The following is a 24,148-nucleotide window of genomic DNA, read 5'->3' as shown; positions in this document are numbered from 1 at the left end:
GCTAACAATCAACATTTGCATACACACCTATATATATATTAGGGTGGGTAAAACACCGAAAATTTTTTTTCGCTTGGTGCTCTCAAAAAGGGAGTCTCAGATACTTCTAAGAAAATATCTCTACGTATAAGCGCTTAATTGTAACAGGAAGGTTCTCAATCGTCCAGTTTAATTTTCTTTTTTTTATTATCAGATAAAATAATGCATATCTCGCTTTCAACTATCTCGTTTAATAAATTTTATAGAATTTTCATAGATGGTAAGTAATAAAAAAGCTATGAAAACTCCATACAGCCTTAATTAAAAAGCCGAATATCTCGAGAAGTATTAATGAAAGCGATTTTGACCTCGGACCTTTTTTGTAGCAAACAAAATTTTCTACAAGTTTGGCATGTACATTTTTTTATAGCTCTTTTAATTTATGAGATATATACAAAAAAATGCGAATTTTGTGGAAAAAGCAGGCTTAGAGCCCCATACTATCTCGCCGGTGTGAGTTTCGACTTTGTCGCAATGGGCACTTTTGTAGAGTGTTCAATTCTGAGGAATATGTGTCTAAAGTCAAAGCGATGCTATAAAATGCCTCTGAGCTATGGTAATTTAAAGATAAAAAATCACGATTGTCGTGTATTTTCAATGGAAAATTTTACATGCCTTAGTCCAGTCCTTAATGTTAATATTAAGGGCTCAAATTTTCAGGGAATTTTTTCAAGGGTATTTCCAATGAAATTTCATGATGGGACTGAAAAAAATTAATAGTTAAAAAAAACACCCTAAGGTACATATACATATGTAATGAAAAGTATCTCTTTTTTCGAGCACCACATTTTCTAAAATTTCTATGAAACGAGATATTTTTTCAAGTTAAAAGCGGTATATGATTTTTTCTGTCTGATAATAAGAAAATAAAAATAGAAAACTGTAAGGCGGAGAACCTTCTCCTTATCATAAAATTCTCATATTTGGAGAGTTTCTAAAAGGTGTCTTAAGACCCTATTTTCAGAATACAAAGTAAAAAAAGTATTCGTTTTGAACCATCCTAATGCACATATTTGTATATGTACACATGTTTGCCGGCGAAAAAGTCAACAATTTATAATTGACCACATAAATTGAACGGATAAATACACCCAGTAGACAAGCCCCAAAAGTCAAAGAAGAATGTCCTTACTTCGAAAAAACAGTCACAAATCACTGATGGGCCAACAACGGAAGGCCACTCAAACCCAAATCAACCAAATTTAACTGAAGTCATCATTCTGCACACATGCAAACATATCTACGCACGGACATACAAACAAACGAGAGACATTTCTGTGCACAATTGGCCAAAATAAAAGGCCAATCCAAATAACAAAAATTCCTTAACAACGACAAAGTGATCAAAGTCATAAGTCAGATGCCCATACATGTCTATTTAAATATCCTTGACACTCCTTTCTGGCCTTCTTCCACACACACATTGAACCCAATCGAAGGTCCTTAACGAATTCCTTAACGGCATAAGCGCGGCGCAATTGAAAGGTTCGCTACAATGGCAGATATCCGACAGGCATCAAAAATGGTAGAAATACGACAATAGCAACAAAAAAGTTGCGCTCGTGCTGCATCCTTAAGGTACTTTCGGTACGTGAATATCTCAGTGGATTATTAACAATTTAAGACAGTGTAAAGTTGTATGAGTGTGTGCGTTCATAATAAAATATGTACGCCCATGCTGTGGCAGACAAATTCATATTTGCTATTTGATGTGAATACAAATAAATTGTTGATATTCATGCAACGCGAATGTCGTTCTGTATATGAATATATATGTATGTTCATGTATATGTGCTTGTGTGTGTATCAGCTACCTTTCTACCAATGTACCCACTCGTTTTTGATTTTTTGCTGACGACTGCGAAAGCAAAAGGAAAATTGACCGTACCGAATGCGTAGCGATATCCTCTGGCAGCAATGGGAACGGCCTGTGGCACATGGGGCACGGCAAATAAATGCAAAAGTGCGGTCTTCGGATTGTATTTCATGCGGCAGAAATGGTCGTAAATCCAGCACAGCAGTTGGTACATGCTACCTACTCACTAAACACACAGGCGCACTATCGCAGGCTCACACAGTTGCTTGCGACTTTATGGCCAACAACTGCTGCAAGGTAGAAGTCGAGTGGAGTGTGAGGAGTGGAGTGGAGTGCGGAGTCTGTGGACGTGGTCAATGCAGATGTCGATTGCTGATATGTAACGCCTTTTATTGCCGCAATTGCTTTTGCTATTGTTGTTGCTGTTATTGTACGGCGTAGTATTTGTGCGCCTGTGTGGCTCAGTGAAATCCATAGCTCTCGAAAATGCTGGCTTATGGTACTAACGGTAAATGCCGCACAAACAAAAGCAGCCATAACACTCATACTATGCCCGCACACACACACACACACGTACACGCACTCATAAGCACCAGCCATGGCAACTAAGCTGCTGCGGAATGCTTTGCTTCAGAAATTACAAATACAGCTATGTATATATGTGTGTGTCTGGCACATTTTTGGTGCGAATGTCGTTAGTTATGTACACAAAAAGGAAGTGTGTGGCATTTACCGGCTAACTGATGCGTATCGCTTGTGTACACCCCCACACAAACTTTTGCATATTCATCGATTCGTTTCGGCTCAAATGTGTGCCAGTCGCCATAGCGGATATTCTTCATTTCCCAGTCATCGAATGTGAAAAATTACGAAAGTCGCGTTGACCACATAGCTTCGACTGATAGATGATATGATGATGCAACCCTACCAACGCCACTACCGAAATGGGGCACCCAAGGCAGTCGAAGCCTGCCTTTAGGACCCTCGAGGAAGTCGAGGGGATTAGCGGCGACTCAATAGCATCGACACTGTAATAATATCGCTCACTAAACTAACGCACAAATTGAGGCAACAAACACACGCAGCCACATGCATGCGCCTGTGCCCATTCACATGTCTGTATGTTGTATTGTGACTCTGGCGTTTGCATGTTTTAACTTGTGGGCAAACGATAAATTTGTGGGTTACAATTTTTGGCCATTTTAGTTGGTCAATCGTACGCTTGGCTGCGTTTATATGCACATACACTTGTAAACATATTCATAGTCATACACATACATATGTGTGTCCATGAACTGTGGCGCTCAATTGATCTCATATTCACACACTACCCAAGCTGTGAGGCGAAATTACTGAATGTGCTCTTTGATATCGTTGTACCAAATATACATACATACATACACATACTATATATATCTGTGTTTGTGCATGAAACTAGTGCGCACGCAATAAATTAAATAATATATAGCTCGGATTTTTAGTCTACTGTTGTGATTTTTCACTTCGACCCATAAAAAGTTAAATAGGGCATTTTGGCTTTTCATTGCCTGAGACAAATCTGTAAATGTGTGGCAAATTATGGGAACTACGGTACTTAAGGCTTATGATGTTTACTTTCATATAGTACGTACGATAATTTTTATACTGTCGCAACAAAGTTGCTAAGGAGAGTATTATAGTTTTGTTCACATAACGGTTGTTTGTAAGTCCTAAAACTAAAAGAATCAGATATAGGGTTATATATACCAAAGTGATCAGGGTGACGAGTAGAGTTGAAATCCGGATGTCCGTCTGTCCGTCCGTCCGTCTGCCGTCCGAAAACCTATAAAATGTCATAACTAAGCCATAAATAAAGATATTAAAGTGAAATTTGGCACAAAGGATCGCATTAGGGAGGGGCATATTTGGACGTAATTGTTTTGGAAAAGTGGGCGTGGCCCCGCCCCCTACTAAGTTTTTTGTACATATCTCGGAAACTACTATAGATATGTCAACCAAACTCTATAGAGTCGTTTCCTTCAGACATTTCCATATACAGTTTAAAAATGGAAGAAATCGGATAATAACCACGCCCACCTTCCATACAAAGGTTATGTTAAAAATCACTAAAAGTGCGTTAACCGACTAACAAAAAACTTCAGAAACACTTAATTTTTCGGAAGAAATGGCAGAAGGAAGCTGCACCCAGGCTTTTTTTAAAAATTTAAAATGGGCGTGGCGTCGCCCACTTATGGACCAAAAACCATATCTCAGGGACTACTGCAAATAAAAAAATATGTAAATGACGGATAATGAAATCTCGATTATCACTTTATCATGCGAGAGTATAAAATGTTCGGTGGCACCCGAACTTAACTCTTCCTTACTTGTTTACATATAGAAATCAGTTAAGCTCTTGAACGCAGAAAATATACCACCTATCTGATACTAATAGAAGCTTGTTATTATTTCAAAAACTCGAAGTTATAATTCATTTCCGGAAATTCATTTATATTTTATTTATCTCGTTCTGACGAAATAGCTTGTTGTGATACTCCTAAATTTCCTCGAAATATACTCACGGTTATTTCTCATACATACCTTGATCTTTTGCGAACGTGGTGCAAATTATTTTATTGAATTCGCAGTAAAAATGAAATTAATTTCTCTATACAGGCAGTGTAGCTCAAATTCTACAGAATTTGCACAATTTACTGCTTGTAGCCTGTGAACTATTAACTATTAAAAGCATTTAAAATGCTGCTAACAGAGAGTCCTTAAAGTGCATGCAGAAATGGATATTTATTTGAGTTAATTACTTACAATTCAATTTAAACCGCGACTAAATCGTGTTTCCTTTGTATCGGGTGATTTTTTAAGAGCTTGATAACTTTTTTTAAAAAAAAACGCATAAAATTTGCAAAATCTCATCGGTTCTTTATTTGAAACGTTAGATTGGTTCATGACATTTACTTTTTGAAGATAATTTCATTTAAATGTTGACCGCGGCTGCGTCTTAGGTGGTCCATTCGGAAAGTCCAATTTTGGGCAACTTTTTCGAGCATTTCGGCCGGAATAGCCCGAATTTCTTCGGAAATGTTGTCTTCCAAAGCTGGAATAGTTGCTGGCTTATTTCTGTAGACTTTAGACTTGACGTAGCCCCACAAAAAATAGTCTAAAGGCGTTAAATCGCATGATCTTGGTGGCCAACTTACGGGTCCATTTTTGAGATGAATTGTTCTCCGAAGTTTTCCCTCAAAATGGCCATAGAATCGCGAGCTGTGTGGCATGTAGCGCCATCTTGTTGAAACCACATGTCAACCAAGTTCAGTTCTTCCATTTTTGGCAACAAAAAGTTTGTTAGCATCGAACGATAGCGATCGCCATTCACCGTAACGTTGCGTCCAACAGCATCTTTGAAAAATACGGTCCAATGATTCCACCAGCGTACAAACCACACCAAACAGTGCATTTTTCGGGATGCATGGGCAGTTCTTGAACGGCTTCTGGTTGCTCTTCACCCCAAATGCGGCAATTTTGCTTATTTACGTAGCCATTCAACCAGAAATGAGCCTCATCGCTGAACAAAATTTGTCGATAAAAAAGCGGATTTTCTGCCAACTTTTCTAGGGCCCATTCACTGAAAATTCGACGTTGTGGCAGATCGTTCGGCTTCAGTTCTTGCACGAGCTGTATTTTATACGGTTTTACACCAAGATCTTTGCGTAAAATCTTCCATGTGGTCGAATAACGCAAACCCAATTGCTGCGAACGGCGACGAATCGACATTTCACGGTCTTCAGCCACACTCTCAGAAACAGACGCAATATTCTCTTCTGTACGCACTGTACGCATTCGTGTGGTTGGTTTAATGTCCAATAAAGTAAACTGAGTGCGAAACTTGGTCACAATCGCATTAATTGTTTGCTCACTTGGTCGAGTATGTAGACCATAAATCGGACGTAAAGCGCGAAACACATTTCGAACCGAACACTGATTTTGGTAATAAAATTCACTGATTTGCAAGCGTTGCTCGTTAGTAAGTCTATTCATGATGAAATGTCAAAGCATACTGAGCATCTTTCTCTTTGACACCATGTCTGAAATCCCACGTGATCTGTCAAATACTAATGCATGAAAATCCTAACCTCAAAAAAATCACCCGATATATGGGCTTCTTTGATATTTTGCATTGCATCATGCATCAACTTCACTGGGGAACCAAACAAGTGGTGCATACATTAGGCGTCACTCATACGATATGGTGTACTCAAATATGTGAATGGATTATATATCCGGTTAACTTTAACAGCGTATATGATTTAAAAACGATTGTACGATTTATAAAAAAAATCATTAATATCCCTTTTGTACGCAAATTTAGTTTTAGAATACCACATTTTCAAAGTAGTATATTTATTGGACTTAATAAAAAATGTATTGCAAAAAATCAAAAAATTGCAAATAAAAAATGTGGGAAAAGTTAAATGATTTGATGACGATATAAATTGAAAATAAAGTGCTTATTTACGTGTATGACCATTTTTAGTGCAAAGAACTGAAACTACACGGGGGCGTGGAAAAAAACTAACTTTTGAAATATGAGACACCTTGATAATAAATAGTGTATGGCATGCAATTAAAAATAACACATACAGTGCCAAAGGGTTACAACGCTAAAAAGAAGCAGCACTACCGAAGGCAGGAACAACATATGCTAATTAAGTGATTTAATTGGAATATATAAAGGTGTCTTCCACACAAAACCCATATCGCTGCTTTTGTATACACATCAGTATATAGAAATTTTTATATATATACACTTTTAAATACATTAAAATCCATGCTTGCCTTTGTAGCTTTGTGTATGCAACTCTATAATAAACTAGTCTTTGAAGTAAAATACTTGACTTACTTAAGATAAATAAAACTCAAGTGCCTTTCTATAACGGTAAAACTGTATATTAAACAAATAGCTCAACTAAGTTAGCAGGTTTAGTATTCAGACATAAGAAAATGCTTCAAACATGCATACATACAGTTATATAAGCACATAATATTCCCATTTATTGCTTTCAATGCTTGTTTAGCAATTAAATTTTATGCAAAATATAAAGTAGCTGCAGGATTAAGCGCAGTAAGGATTCATTTGCCGTTACGAGTATACTTCAGCGGTTACCTAGCTGGTTCCTTAAATTTTTCTCCTCGGCAACTGGTATTTATTTCGCCCGCTTTTGCATAGTTTAAACGATTTAAGTAATTAAGCACACATTCAATTTCTCAAGACAGCCTGCATATATGAGTGCGAGTGTGTGTAAGTGACGACGGCGGTGGCGGAAACTACCGCAACTAACAAACTACAAAGTACACACATACACACACATAGACACAGTGGTATAATTTTACACGTTGAAAATCTGCATAAGTAACTAACAAAGTTAGTAAGAAGAGCTACCTTTTGTAAACACACTCATGCATATAAATACTCGTATGTTAAAACATAAATAAGCGCAAGTACAACAGGCGTGGGGGTTGAGGAGTGCGCAATAAGCTTTGCAGAGGTAGGAACAACTCAACGCAACTCAACATGATGACTGCATGTTATGGTTGCTTGGTAGCATGTTAGTTACAAAGTGGAGTACTCAGCTCTTGCTGCAGCTTTAGAGCAGACAGGATGTGAGCAGGAAGAACGAAAGGATGAAATTAAAACTTACACTAGACTAGGCTAAAGAAGAGCTTACTGAGTGAAGACAGCACTATACGCACACACACGCTAGTGTATAGTGCTGTATTGCCATTATAACTTATACAACGGCATATTCATATCTCTATGCATGCATGAGTGTGTGTGTGCTAGTGTGCGCTGTGATAGCGGCGAGAGTTATGCATTGCAAAGCTGAAGACTTTAATGAATAAGCACGGATGGCTAAGTTTAACAGCAGAACACGAGTGAGTAAATACGCGTACATGCAGACAGACATACGAACATGTGTGGGTATATACATATGTATTAGGGTGGGGCAAAAAAACATATTTTTTTTTTGTTTTTTTGAATGATGAAACAAATTCATGTACATTTTAAGTTTTTAAATTAATATTTACAAGTGGCGAGTTGTAATTTTTGATTTTCCATAAAATAAAAAACAACGGAATATTTTCTTATTTATTTATTTTTTTTTGTTATTTCATGTATTTAAAGAAATTATTTTACAGTGAAACTGAAACGGATATGATTGTTTGCTGAAGTGAGTCGTTCAAATATTATTCACTGTCAAAGTAAAACCTTAAATCGTAAAAGCTTATTTTAGCAAATGAATATTTTTTAATTTTTGCACAAAATAAAATAACTTGACAGAAATTAGCTTTTTGCCACTTCGAACGATATTTACGTAGTACCTATATAAAAGCTAAAAAGTTAAAGAAAATAAATTAAATTTTTTTTGCCCACCCTAATATTTATGTTAAGATATTAAACGCAGGTGTTTGTATATACGGCTTTGCTTAGGCATTTATTCGTGTATACAAATTTTGTCGACTGTAGTTACAATGTGGTAGCATTATATACTGTGTGTTGTTTTTGTTGTTGCACCACTGTGCGTATAAATAAAATCTGCAAAATAAACACTTGTAAAATTTCGCTGACACACTTTGATTTACCCGCACATACATACATACAGCCTGGACGGCAGTGCTGATGACTGGCACATTTGCATATTTACACACACATTCTAGGCAGAGGCATACACATATTCACATACCTAAGAGTGCGCAAAGGTCATGCATGAAACCAAACATTACTTACACAGTGTTTTGAGGTAAGATTATATTTACTAGAAGGCTAATAGTGAGTGAATTAATTTGAAATTTATGAATTGGAATTAGGAAACATTGGCTTTACCGCTATTTTTACATTCAGAAAATATGAATATCAATAAATTTTAAAAGTACAGTTTACTAAAAGTATGCATTTCTTACAGTTTTCTATCGAATTAATTATGAGACGCTGGGTAATGTGATTAAGGAGCGTATAAAAGTTATCTATGAGCATAAATTTGAAAAGTTGAGACAAAACTCTTACTTAGCATTGATTTTTCTAACATTTGAACTAGCTTACAAACAATAATTGTTAAAAAGGAATCTATGGATGATGCAATTTTGAAGAGAAAATATCATACAACTCATAATAGCAGAATTCATATTTTCAATAAATTCGTGACGCTCTCCAAAGGCTTCAACATAAGTATATAGTATGTGCCTTGAAATCGCTATACGATCAATTGAACGCTAAATTTTTGGAGCTTGAACTCTGTTTGACTTCCATATCAAAATTTAATTTGATTTCTACTATTGTGCTGCTTATTATTTTTTCTTTTCTTTACTTATTTTATTTTTTCGATGTTATATTTACGGTTATAAAGCGATATTGATGAGATGGATGTGTCCAAAAGAGTTTTTAGTAAAATTTTTGTGGGGACTAGATCAGATACGATCGGACCGATTATTTCCACCGATTTTACTAGGGATGATGGATGATAACTTTTCATATCTTGGTTGTTTTTCTACCGTTTATTATGCTTTCAGAAGAGTCATTTATTTTCATATATTCGTAGAATATTTTCATTTCGATGTTGTCTTGCACGCCCTAAACGACTACGAACAGCTAAAGAATTTCATAAACTATGATTTAATGGTAGAAATATGTTGCAATGAAGGCTTTTTTGAGGTCGACAGCTACATAAATACATTTTTATTGTTGTTAGTCTAAAGCTAGACTCCGCTGGAAAACGTGGTCTTATAAACTAAGCACTTAATACTGCACTCAAATTAATTCAGCTATTTTCTAAATTAAAATTTATACTATCTTCAACAAAAAGTTGCTTCATAACGCACGGTAGCGGTTCACAGTGACAAATAAAACTAGGCTTACATACTTTTCTAGTTTAATATTTTTGTTGTTGCTTTTTATGAAAACGTATACACTACACAATTCTATTTGTACAAACATGTTTCTTTATGACTTTATAAGTATACACACACGCACACATATACAACACTATATATTCATAAAGCATTTCATTTGCATTCGCCTCCACATATACAACAAAGTACACGCTGTTGCATCTCTCACAAAGGAAGCATAAAATTGCGTCGGGTTGAAATATAAAACGGAACGCTTAGAAAAAAGCCACAGCAATAGAATTTATGATTAATTTATAACGTACCGCTGTAAGTAGCGGAAATGCGCGTTGCCGCCGGGTGGGTCGTGGCCCAGTAAGGGTGGTTTAGACAGCTGTGGCGAGAGTGGAAGTAAAATCGCGGCTAGTGCGCCGCAAACTATGCAATGTACGGTAAAAGTAAACGAATACACGTGTATACATAACTATATAGGCATATATACAGATGTGTTTAATGGCTGTGCCCTGCTAAAGTCCTGCACGTGGTGTTCGCGTCGCAATGTGTCTACGTATACAGGCGCTTGTGTGTGTGTGTGTGTGAATTGTAGTGGAGCGGCACTGCAGTAGAACTAAATTAACTCATTAGAAAGTACGCAATGCGACCGCGCTGTAAGAGCGCCACAAATCAGGCGGAAGTAGCCGTCAGTCTAGCTGCAAGACTTTGCTTTAGCTGGAGTTAAGTGTGTATACAAATGGCTTATATCATGTAAATACATAAGTACTCGTACAGATATACATGTTATTATGTTTTTTTAGTCGTTTGTTAAGAAACTATATGCGTGCTCATTTGAGTGGCCTAGTAGTTGTTGGGTAAAGAAATATTGCTATAAGTCAATACCGATTCGAAGCAGAAAGTAAAAATAACGGTATAAATACAATGTTTTAGTTCGAAAAATAAACTGAAAACCACGAAATAATATTTCCGACTATTTTAGATATTATAGTTTTTGTTTAGAACTTCGTTAAAGCCACTAGGTCATACCGAACCAGTCGTTTCAATAAGTATATTTAAAATATGCTGGAATTAAATAAATATTAATTTTTTATATCGATACTGTAGATATAATTTTGAACCTATACTCACAGCTCGACGCAAGTAGCTTTCCCTATAAAAATCAAAATATGTTAATTCAACGCGGTCTCTGTACTGCGCCAGGGATGTAAATCTGGCTTGTGAGCGACAACCATGCTTGAAAGATTCAGAGCTTTGTTAACAGATGCCTACGACGTATCCTCAAGTTATATTGAGCCAATATCATCAATAACTAGAAATTATAGAAAAAAATGCAACTTAGAACCTAAATATGTGAAACTTTCTCAGATATGGAAAATAGATGAATAAGTCATACACTGCGAAAATATGCCACAAAAGTTTACCGACAAACTCTGTGTTGAAGCTCGTAAGAGATTTTTAAAAGAAATCGACGAATAACGAAAATTTTGGAAAAAATTAAAGTTGCTAGTAATAAAAAGGAACAGATGGAAGTCATTTATGCTACCCTTTGCTGGGAAATACAGTAAGTGATGTCGATGATAATTATCCAAACCAACGCTATAGAATCTGAACTCTACAAACTGACCGATCAAAGTCAAGATAATAATACATTATGCCATTTTACGCTATGGAAATATACCTATAGAAGACCAGGGCGGTCGTTCTTTTATTGTATATAAAGAAATTTTACTAGTGTTCCAATTTACGAAAATAGTTAAGCTGGGATAAATGTATTTTGTTAGCATTTCTTAAGTAGTTTAAGAGCCTTTGAGCCAGCACTAGTTCTTATTGCAACTTATCGCAGGGATACTCCCTTGTTAGGTTATTTCGAAGATTTCTTATATCACTCGACTTAAAAATCTACTTCTAGTTTTTTTAGGTTATGTTATGCTAACTGAATGAATTAAAAATGAGGTCTGAATTTGAAAACTTCTATATTTCCAAATTCATTTAACTCAGTTCTTTATATCTTGATCTGTTTCTAAAAAGCTCACAGCTATGGAACATCGATCTATACTCAACGCATGTGTCACAGCATTTATTTCTGATAAAATATGCATTGAATCACTAGAAAGTCAGTATAAAACCTGTTATCTAACTTTATCTGATATTGCATAAGATGTTGTAGATACTACAAATATGCAAAGTTTCTCTCTTGTATGAACTCCTTTCCTTATCTGCACTTTAATTACCAGCATGCCTTTCATTCATTCCTGTTTAAGTCAGTCAGACGCGTCTTCAATTCGTCTCACTTTCCTCCATCCATCCTTCGCATTCGTTATTTGGCTTTAATTAGTAGCGTTGTTATCATTAATTCTTATACTACTGCGGCTGTGGCGGCGCAGCGCACAAACAACAATGACTATGGTTGAGCAGATAGAGTAAAAGCAGATCCCGGTTTACGCTGATGGTGCGCCTGAACGCATTGGCAATGCAGAGGCAACGCGTTGCCGAGGTTGAAGCACCTCTGATGCCAAAGCCACAATCATGAATTTTTCATTGGCAAAAGCAGACAGCGGCGTTGATGTCGTTAAAAGCCGGCACGAACAGAACAATAAAGAGGAAATGCTTTACGGTAAGCAATGTGAGGGGTGCATAAAGAAGTAGAGTAAAAAGAGGAGGCGGAACGCGCCAGTAAGAAAGCATTCACGACGGTTAGAGAAAAAGGCGCTGTTAAAGGGTAAGAGGGTGGTGCATGTTGCTATTTGCCTTTTTAATTGTTGCCATTCTTCCATGCAGCGTGGTGTTGTTGTTGTTTTCGTGCTACTTTTCTTTTATTGGCATTCGTTGTAATGGCGAATGCGGTTGCGGCACGGGTAACGCACACCTCAATTGCCACTTACTATTGCGTTTATATAAGTTTGTATGTATGCATGTATGTGTATTCGTATATGTATGTATGTGCATGTGTGTGCATGTTAATTTGCTATGTATGTACAGCATTGTGTGCTTGTAAGCGACAGCGTGCGTTAGTGCGCGTACACGTGTGTTCTGATTGCGCAGCAGGGCGCGCGGTGTAGGGCAGAAAAAAGGGAAATTGAAATTGTGGCTGCGGAAGCAATAAAAGCCGCAGTTACGAAATTTGCGCAGGTCGATTGATTTACAATAATGAGTCTCATTTGTGCCCGAACGACGCACAAAGGCTGGGCTGAGCGGCAGCGTGGTGCCCCGACCACTAGCATGCCTTGCTGTTACTCAATAATAGCACTAGCAGCAACAAAAACAACTGGCGCCCAATCGTTTCACCTTGGCAGCGCGCCGACATTCCCGCGGGTAGGCAATTCGGCGCAAATTTGTAACGAACGGCAATAAGCGCGCCCTAAATGTGTGGCGTTTTTCATTACGCAACCAGAAAGAACAACAGCAACACAATGACAACAACAAGCGCTTGCTGTCTGCCAGTTTGCTAATGAGCACGGTGAACTGCCGCAGCGAGATTTGGTTATGTCTTTTCGTTGGAAAAGCAATAAATGCTGTTGCTGTTGTTGTTCGCGGCTTAATGGTTGGAGGATGTGGATATTTAAAAATTCAGGTTAACTTAAAGTTAATGTTATTGCTGCCGTTCGGCGAAAAGTTGCTGGCGCACGGAATGCGCTTCATGCTTTTATATCTCAGCTACGATTTTGTGTTTGTATGTGTGTAAGTGCGAGTGCCTCTTTATGTAATTATGCTTTCAAGTGCTCAAAGCGGCCTACGCTGGCATGCGGCTTGGGCGGTTGGTAGCACCGTGCCATCATTAAGAGATGAAAGAGCTTATTATTTACGTTGATTGTTAAAGATAAAGATGGTATACTTTTCAGTTAAGGCAATTAACTTTGCAATGCCGGAATGTAATGTGATTAGAATAAATGCTTAAGAATTTTTTGCTTTCAATTAAATTAAGGAAGTTTTGAACTTAAATTGCGAAGAGATTTTATAGCGCATAAAATAATTATATGGAAAAGAAGTTGAAGATGTTTACCTTATAATTTTAATGGATAAATATTTTCAATTCAATTCTCTGCACTTAAGTGACCAGCAAAGTTTAAAGTGAAATAACAAAAAAAAAAAAAATACAACAATTTTCGCCTTAATCTAGGAGGCGGTTATTTTGGCTACTATCAATATTTCTTTGTAGCCTACTGTCCTCCACAATAACAAAAAATTTAAGTGCTTAAAAATACTAAATTGAAATAAATTGCGTAACAGGCCAAAATTCGGCAAGCTGAGTATCTAATACATATTGGACATAATGCAATCAAATTAGCTGGTTATGTTATATAAGAGCACTTAATTGAAGGCATTAAAATTTTAATAAACATACAAACTCAAATCTCATTTTAAACAATATTTTTTAATTTCAAAATTTTTAATTTATCAAAAAATATTTTCAAGCGGCAATAATTTATACTCGTAATATTTTACTGTACTTGAAGTGTTTTCCAGTATAAATAGTTTGATATCTGAATAAGTCCTTCATAGAAATTGGTATCAAAACATGGACAGCTGAAAATGTAGCTACAATCTCATAGCCCCATAACAGATTTTATACTGAATTCAACCAATAATTAAGCTTTAAAAAAATAAAGCTTAAATTTAGATTATTTCTAGATTTCCGACAGGTTTTATGATAAAACCGTGTTTGGCACCCAGCGAAGTATTTGCTCAAAGCTTCTTGGTAGTCACTTAGTTAGTACTAGTTAGTTTTTACCGGGTATATATCATCTTTTGTTCTTTTTCCATTACAACCTTGTGTAAATAATACTGTTCTATAATTGTTTTTGCATATTTAACGCTTGTTAATGACAGATTTACCATATTGTAATGTCAAACATAGCAAATCAGTACACCCAAATGCTCTTGAAAATATATATTTTTTAGTTTTTACCGCTTGGGCATTAAGCTTTCTCATGGTGCGTCCATAGGTTTATGAAAAAGTTATGTCAGTGCGTATGAGTAACTTTTTGGAAAATAATTAAATTTCGAGTAAAGTATTTAGTATTGGAGCTAGTGAATGTTTACATGCCGATTTCGTTTCTTCTTAAATACATGTATATCAAGTCAAATCGATTTTGATTTCACAACCATGCAAAGTTTAACAAAATCATAAAAATAAAATAGTTAAAAAATAAAAAAAGGATTGATCCAAACTATAAAATGAATAAAATTCAATTTTTTCGAGCTTTCAACTACGATTTATCAAAAAATTTTTCCTGGCTTGTATTAATAGCGCATTTTTAATTTTGTTGTACAGGGCGTATAAGCAACACATATTCGATTGGGAGTCATTGGAAGCGGTATTCAATTATATGCTTCCTGAATATTTAATATTAAAATTATATTAACATGTAGTGAGGTGTTCCATCATCTAAAAATCTGACATTAGTACACTAGTTTTGTTTACTTTGCTCCGTTCTCTTGTAATATACAAATATTCATAAAAACATTTAATCATCTTAACCTTATTTTTTAAACATAACGCACCATTTTAAAATATAGTTAGCACTCAACATACTATTTTTTTAATGTTCTACATTTTAAATATTTCCATTTTGTGAACTTTTTAAATTCTTATCGTTTTAAATAACACGCAATTAACTTAAAATAGTGCTCCGCATTTCCCATTTATTGTTGTGCAAAGCAAGTGAAAAGTCCTTCCTTCCTTCCTTGCCAACTTGATTGGTTACTGCATTGTTGCAAATAAAGTTGCACTTACAATACATCCACACATACTATACATTACGTGCATTGGCAAGTGAAAAACCAGTACCAGAACTTCTTCGGCTATTTGTATGTATGTACATACATATGTATATTCCAACAATATGAAGTTATAAATTCATTTAACTAAACACACACTAAGTTACAATTTGATATACAAGCGTAACTAGGTTGGCTTGCAACAACATGCGGCAAGAGGTATAGTCAAACATTTACATGTATTTATAAGTGTGTAAGTATGTTTGTGGCATATTAATAAGCGATTGCTATCGCAAGGTGCATGGAAGTATGCTGCATGTATATATTCCTGCCACGTTTGATTGTTGCTTCCATAACGCACACACATACACAGCCAACGCTTAGTTGTGCATAAGGATACCGTATGCAAAAATTGCGTGAATTCATTTCAGTGAATTCAGAATTTTGCTGCATAAAGCATTTCGCTATACCTTTCTTTATGCATACATAGCTTTGTGTGAGTTTGAGTATACGCGTGCAACATGCGTGAAACTACAATTTATTGTTTCGCTTATTTCTTCGTCTATTTCGCCATTCAATTACAACTCCAACAGTTTCTGCAACTGCGAAGGGAATGCACACAGTTTACGTCCTTTTATGCAAGAAGTTGCACTTTGAAATGTCTGCGTAGGCAGGTGTGTGTGTGTGTACTTGGGAACGTGCGTACATTTGCATGTAATTAGTACCTGTATGCACGCGTACAGTTATGCAAATGGGTACAGCAAAGAAAGTTGGCGATATGCAAAAGTCACAAGATTACAATAGCGCACACGCACCCTGTAGGAAATAATAATTATTTTATGACCCTAAAGTGTATTTTAGGCCAAAAAAAGTTAGATATTTTTTTGAAAGTCCTAGACTGTCCAAACCGCTTAAAGGAAAGTGATGAAACCTTGACTTCTATTTATATATAGACCCACACATGTATGGTATATAGTCGATGATTCCGCTTCCGCTAAGTATATGACACACTCAGTAGCACTAAAAAATAAAAATAGCGTTAATATCTGCATATTTTTACGAGTACAAAGTTGGTTACATTCAGTGACCACAACATTTTAACCAACTGGATATTAAAATAATTATTATAAGATGGAAGAATAATGTTTTCTGGTGATTCTTTATCACACTCAATTTTAGTGCACTTACAATATAGTTGTTCTAATCGGCACTCTCAAAAGCTAACGAAACGACTACAGTTAAGATTTAAGCAGAAATTTCTTAACAGGTACAATATAGATATACTCCTAAAGGCGCATCTTTCTAGCCTCACAAAAAAAAGTAACTGTGTCGCTTGCCAAAATAATTAGCACTATTCGTTTTGGATAACTGCTGGCGCAAAAAGATAGTCCTTCAAAGGATATACAAGTATATCTTTCTTCTATAAATTTTCTTTAAGCTGTTCGCTAACATCCCCATGCGCTTTTCATACACGCTCATATAACCATAAACTATAGCGAGCACATGCAGACATTCAGGCATTAAATTGTAACGGCTACGTAGTGGTGTTAGCAAGTGGCACGAGGGGCGTAGTTTTGGATTTGTGCGCGTTTATTAACTTTGCCGCAGCGCCGGCAACAGGAAGTGGGTACGACGCTCGTAGTTAAGCGAAGGCACACACCTACATATGCACATATACAATATATAACATGGTACATTAAGTAGTAGTGTTTGCAGATTGCCATGCACGCGCCACCGCACACATACATATGTACACGCAAACATACATACGTACTTATATAATTATGTGTAGGTATGTGTGCCTGCCCATTTTTATAGCAGACGCACGTGCACAAATTAACGTTTCCGGTAATTTTGGATGTAAATGAAAATAAAGCGCCACACACACGCACACCCACACAAATATATGTACTTATGTTCAGAGGAATGCCTGGTAGTATATGCATTTAATATCAGCGACATTAGTAATTTCTGGCTGCTGGCAGGTGACACAGGCACTAAATGAATACTGTTGCTATTCAATATTTTAAATACTGGGTGTGCGGAGGTAACGGTTTATTATGGAAGTAGTTAATACGAAATAGTGTTCATATGCTGAAGCGAGTAGGAGTTTGCCTGCTGTATGGTAAATAAAAGAGAAGGGTGTTTACATACATTCATAAAGCTCTTTTATCTCAATCTTAACTGATGTTTTCTTACCTAATTTACCTAATTAATTACAATCAATGACATTAGATATATTTCTATTGAAACCCTGTAAATAGTTATACATATACAATGAAAAAAGTACCCGGAAATTGTAAATAAAACGCAAAATTTTTAATTATTCATCGCCTTCAAAATAATCCCCACAAAGTATCATAGCACTTTTTGGGATGGCCTTCAGCTCCTACAGTGAATTCTGTTTTATCTTTTCGATCGACTGGAAATGGGTTCTACGGAGCTGTAATTTCAATTTGGAAACAAAAATCACACGGAGCCAAATCTGGTGGATACTGTGGTTGATCGTTTTTGCCTTTAAATTCGATCACATTGCTTTTCTTTTTGAAAAAAAATCAGTTTTATTGAGACGAGTCGAGCAAGTGAGCATTTCAGACACAAAATATCCACCAAAATCATTTCAACGGACTCGCGAGAGCTGACGAGTTCTTTTTCCATCTCTCTAACACCTCCCTAATGATTTTCTAGCACCATATGCTTCACTTTTTAATATTTTTTTTGGTTGAAAAGGTCGAAGGACGTCCAGAACGAGGAATGTCTTCAACGATCTCTCTACCGTCCCTAAAGGCTTTGTACCACACTTAGGCTTGTTTTTAATAAATCTACATCACCGGAAGCCTTTGTCCACATTCGCAACGATTTCGCATACGAAATTTGCTTATAAATAAGAAATTTAGTATGATTTCAGACATGAAGAGACCTTCATCTTCAAATGCAAAATGGATGTAGTAACTACTTATAACCATGTATAAATTTGTCAGATTGATAAACCACCCAAAAGGACCAAGCCTACAGCTGCGACATCCGTTTGGTCTCTGATAGATGTCGACGCAAAAGTTAATCAAATATAAGAAATCGTTAAACTTCCTCAAACTCCGTTTTAGTTTAACAAGTACCCTAACTTAATTGTCAAAATATTTCGAATATTTTGTCTTTTAAGGCTACTTATTTTATTTGTAATAATAATTGATTTTACCAAGCTTTTGTACATATGTAATATGTATGTATGCTAATATGAGCGTTCTGCCATCTACGCACGAAAGTCAAGTAGCAATCCACTCGGTTACCAACGAGTTGTGGATAAAGGCTCAGCAATCGTTATATATTATGATTTCATTTACACTAAATGGAAAATATAATTGATTAGCGCGCTGTTGTCTTTGATCTTTGAAGTTGACCTTTGAAGTTCAATTGATTTTTATAAAGTCATAGTCGTTATTGGCTCACTGCCTATATATTTAGTAAAATTAATACTACTTAAGTTATAATTTATTAGTTGTTACTGTTAAAAAGTTGCATTATTATAATAAGTTACGTAATTTCATCTTCAATATTCTGACAACTACGCCGTTAAGTATGCGCCCTAAACTGACCTTCATATTTTACTCAAGAAAGTAGCGCATATTTGTTATTTAAATTTTAATATGCGTTATAAAATGAATGCGCTGTCTGCCAATAAAGTAAATACGCATAAAGTTGCATTTTTATTATGTAAAGTTAAGTAATGAGATGGAAAGTGGCTGCAATGGTCACTCAGATGGCTCTTTTTTCGTACTCATTGCATATAATTTCTTCAGAACAGTAGCCAGATGCCGACGCTTTAGAAAAGAAATCAACTTTATGCCGCACTTAACCCGTTTTCTTCGCAATATTTTGCTTCAGCTTTTATGCGAGTTTATTATGTCTGCACCGTCATTGCATTGTAATTTTTTTTTCTCTTTTTCGTGACCCTATTTCAAGCGTTGCGACAAATGCTTTAGCATTAACATTTACGTTTCCGAAATAATTCGCGACAGAAATTGAGATGGAAATATGAAAAGGTATAAAAATTTAAACAACAACTCTCTCTCGGCTGTAGTGGGTGCAACAAATAGGGCAAACAAAAATCATCGGTTACCATTTTAAGGCGATTTGCATTCGTTTAATAAAATTGCTCAACTTTCTTTCGAGCGTCAGTGAATGTAGACATTTCGTTTTGATACAAATACATATACAAACACAGAGTTTATACATATATAAAAAATTACTAGGCACGCCAACATGTTGAGGCACATAGCATTCGAGCGACTCGTGTCACTGTACTATGCGTTCCACAGCTGCTGGAGTTACTCGCATTCACTTCGTCCGCATTGCCATTTATGGTACATTGTCTTCTCGCTTTTTTCTCTTTTCTCAGCCATTTGTCGTTCCCAATTTACAGTTGAAGATTGTTTTATGCAAATTACTTTACATTTGTATAAAATGTATGCCGAAAGTTTTCATCCCTCCATTATGTCTGCTCTTTGGGTGAGGGGATGTAAATGACATGAGTTTTCTGTTATACTTTTTTTTGTGCTGCACAATTTTACATTTATTTATTTATTACGATTATTATATTCGTACAGATATATACTGAGATTGTTTGCCAAATAAAATCCATAACTAATGCAAATTTTCGATTCTTTTTTATTACAGAACAATTTCATATTTTCGTCGGCGATTTGAGCTCAGAAATCGAAACTCAACAATTACGTGAAGCTTTTACACCATTCGGTGAAATTTCGTAAGTATATAAATATATTTATTTTATTTTCAAAGATTTATATATCTCATTTTATTAGATACTATTTATTAAATATTGAGAGTTTCCACGCCTTTGTGCTAACGTTACTGTCGTTACTGTCCTCTTTAAAGAGCAGATTATTCTCAAATTTTCTTAGAGCATATATGCTCTCGTATGACTCTACGTTTACTTGAGTGTGCTATTCTCTAAATCCAATGTTAGCCTGTGGTTTTCGTTGCTGCTGTAGTATCAATAAACCCTCATTTTTAAAGAATACTATTCACTTCTCATTACTTAGCTTTATAAAATTTTTATCCATGCCAACATCGTCATGCGAAATGAATATCGTGGTCGCGAGACCTTATAGTTAAAGATTGTGGCGTAGGCATATATGAAGACCTATAGGTTGCCCGGAAAATTATGTATTAAATGCAATGACAACAAAATTAGTTTTGATGGTTTAAAAGAGAACTTCTTCGAGATATCAAAATGTATGCCAAATAACTTCTATCTCTCACTAAAACAACCAATTTTGAATTTGGAATAAAGATTTTTTCTATCTATCCTTGCATAATACTGGAATACAATTATCAACGATGAGTTGAATTTTCTGAAGCGAACACGAGACGACAAAAGGAGATTCTCTGAAAAAAATTGTATCGACTTGGTTTTTAATAAATATATTTTGGATGATGAATGAATACGATCTAAGTATATGTTATATTAGGTTAAGCAGATAGCGTCTAGTAAGATTCCTAACCTTGTATCATGGACGTATATGGCTCAATAATCTGTTAAAAGCCCCACAACTAGGGACTTATTGAGGGCTAAAGAGATCACTAAATCTCTTGCGATCGATTTTGAGCCAAAAGGATTTTGCGAAAGCTCATGTACCGAGCATCCACGAGGTATCTAGTAGTAGAACAAAATATAATACGGGAGCGCCAATCCGCTCTCATTCTACCTATAGCCGTTTTAGCGTACCTGTTCTTTCATCAGCTTTTCAGTTTCTTGCGATTCCACTGTGGCTAGGCTCCCATACCAGTGTTATCACAAAGACACTCGAGCTACTTACAGCGAGCTTAGGCACTCCTAGACCAACCCTGAACGCACTCTTAATGAATTCAAGGCTAGTAACGCCGCTCTTCTCTCTGAGTGGACGGTAAATTCTTGATCTAAGCATATGGCTATAAATTTTATTTTTCACAACAAATACTTTTACTTAAATTTATCTATATATATAGTACGTAGATTAATATAGATCAGCATCCATTCCTAGGACTAAATTTATTTATAAAAAGTGTTTGAAAAGTGGAATTGGCAATAACGATCACAGATCTTTTTGTCCAGACTTCTGTTACCGCAGTTTTGTTATAGCACGATTTTCGGTTAACTTGTTACGCATCGATCCAAACAGGTTTAGAACGTAGTCAGATGAAACCGGAGCCAATTTCTATAACTGATTATAGTGGGGAATCAACGATCTTCGGTCTTCAATGTTGCCTACAATTTTTGGAGTATTCTACTAGGCAACGGATTTACTCAACTATCTGTCGAAAAGGTTCAAGAAATTTCGAAACATGCAATCCCATACTTACTTACCAAAGCTAAATGTGTATAACTCCCTCGCTAACCTCAAGCCCTCACATATTCACAAATGTAGCCGAAAAATTCGGATAATCCCCATAACTTAAATATTAAGTTAAACATATGGCATTTACCGCTTCCAGTAAGAGGATTTCTACCAACATGCACAGATAAACATATCAGGCATAAATATTTATATACACTAGTAAATCTGACTACTACGATTGCCAACCCGGCAAACGTTTGACTTGCCTTTATTTGTCGAATATTTAACGCGGATTTGCCTGTCAACAGCAGACTGGCAGCGAGCTTCCTCAGCAACAACAACTACTATGTAGATGACAAAAGCAAATAAAGTGGTTAACATCGGCGACACCTTGCCTTGCTTTCCGAGAAGAATAGTTAGTAGTGCTGCTGTCAGCCGGTACTGAGTGAGTACGACACGTCGCCAAACGCAAGCTTAGCACGAAAATCCATATGACTAGCGGCAGCTAAAACGGTGCGCCTAAAAATCCTCAACTACTTGTGATTACTTCGGTACTTAACTGTTCATACTTACATAGTTGTTGGCTTGGCGGCCTAACAGGAAGACGCGAAAGTGACGCCGCGTGAAGTGTTTGCCGAAAGGCTGGAGACAGCTGGTTGACATTTGCAGCGATTTCGCAACAAGAGTATGAATGTAAATGATATGTGTGTAGAATTTGGTCTACGAGAAATGGATTGTGTGGGAAAGTAAATAAGAGATTAAGTGAAAAGCAACATATTTTTTCATAAGTGAGCGTTTGTGAAAAGAACTGGATATACGGAAATAAGGAAGCTAAGAAGTTGAAAAGGAAGAGAGGGACATAATTCTAAGAAATATTCTTCAGCATTTAAATGGTTTTTACTAAACTTTAAAATTTAATTTTGGCTGGAGAAAACTAGCGTTTTTAAATGAAAATAGAAAATTGAATTTAACTGCATTTTTCTAGCTCAAGATTGTGTTGCATTACGGATAGTATTAGCTTTTTCTTAAGCAGCAGTTTTTGAGAATAAAGAAAATGCTTTGACTGTGTAACAAATTTAAATGAGGATGTTACTCTTTCTACTCCGAAACTCTACAGTGTGAAATGATTTCAAAAACTATAACAATCAAGTCATGAACACGGCTTTTCGCTAAAAAAAGAGATAGTTTTTATACATATGTATAACTTTCTATAAACTTTATTAACTGTCTTCCTACTTACTACTTCAAGGTGTTTGAAGAATAGGTCAAAAACGATGAAGTTTTTTATGCTCTGACCACATCTGTATTAAATTTAAATCAAATTAACTTTCCTGTTGTTGTTCCACAATTGGATTTGCGTGATTTAGAAAATCAACAATATATAAATCAGTTAATCAATAGGCTTTCTAATCAAACACATTTTACATAATATACCGAAATATATGAATATAAGAATAGCAACCCTTGACAGTTAATAAAAAGTCAGAAACATCTGATACAAGCATTTATTATCGACCTAATTATAAACGGTTCCTTGCAGGTTAAAATTCTTCAACCTTCAATTATTTGGAACTTAGAAGTGAGCTTTCGACCTTTGGCGAATGTAATGTGTTGAAAGGAAATCACATTTCGTGGCTAGTTCTTCCTCTAATTAGCTAGTCCTGAACAAGCCTGACCGATGAAAATGTTCTATACTTGCTAAGAACCAATAAAAGACCGTTTTCCACTTGAAACCGAAACGGATAGAGTTGGTAAAAGTCTTCCTAATATTCGAGGGTTGATGGCATTCTATAAGGTGTAAGGAGTAAGACGGATTTCCAAATGTGCAACATCAGAATGTTACGTCAACAGAATACTTTTTTGCAGCTGCGTGGAGTTCATCGTCATTCATATCATGAAACAGCCACAGAAATGTGAACTAATTCTTTGAATTCAATTTCTTTCTTACTACAATTTTCATCCACTTCTTCGTGTAGGTCGTTTCCATTTTTTTTTTTTTTATTTTTGCTGATGGTAAAATCGTTTCGACATGCTCTAAATTCTCTGCAACTATTTTAAATTCATTATACGTATAAAATGGGCAGAAATTGCAAGTCCACCATCATCAAAATACACTCAAATTTGCTCATATACAAGTATGTCGGAATTCCTTCAACGCCTCGACCAGTTTCTGCCGTAGTGTTAAGTGTTTTTAATTTCTCTCAAAGCGTTTATCAATGCGGGCTGCTTTTTCGAAATTGGCTTAAAAAGACAATGAAATTAATTGGGTATTTTGGATTTCAGAATTTCCCAACGGTATCTGCTGCTACTGATTATACTGAAACATTTTTGAACGGCACAAAAAAAAGTT

The 24,148-nt window shown here is 35.8% G+C and overlaps 1 protein-coding gene across 8 annotated transcripts in view; it reads left to right on the top strand.

Moving 5' to 3' along the window:
• LOC126751535 (cytotoxic granule associated RNA binding protein TIA1) overlaps positions 1-24,148 on the top strand; it is a 183,670-nt gene that overhangs the window by 117,830 nt on the left and 41,692 nt on the right. For all 8 annotated transcript variants that reach the window (XM_050461878.1, XM_050461880.1, XM_050461879.1 and 5 more), the window contains exon 3: positions 20,138-20,225. In XM_050461878.1, the coding sequence (XP_050317835.1) occupies positions 20,138-20,225 (88 nt within the window). The remainder of the gene's footprint in view (positions 1-20,137; positions 20,226-24,148) is intronic.

This window comes from Bactrocera neohumeralis, chromosome 2, assembly GCF_024586455.1.
Source record: "Bactrocera neohumeralis isolate Rockhampton chromosome 2, APGP_CSIRO_Bneo_wtdbg2-racon-allhic-juicebox.fasta_v2, whole genome shotgun sequence".
In the NCBI taxonomy this organism is placed as follows: Eukaryota; Metazoa; Arthropoda; class Insecta; order Diptera; family Tephritidae; genus Bactrocera; species Bactrocera neohumeralis.
Note: the sequence above shows the minus strand (reverse complement) of the source record. Positions and strands in the feature narration are given on the sequence as shown.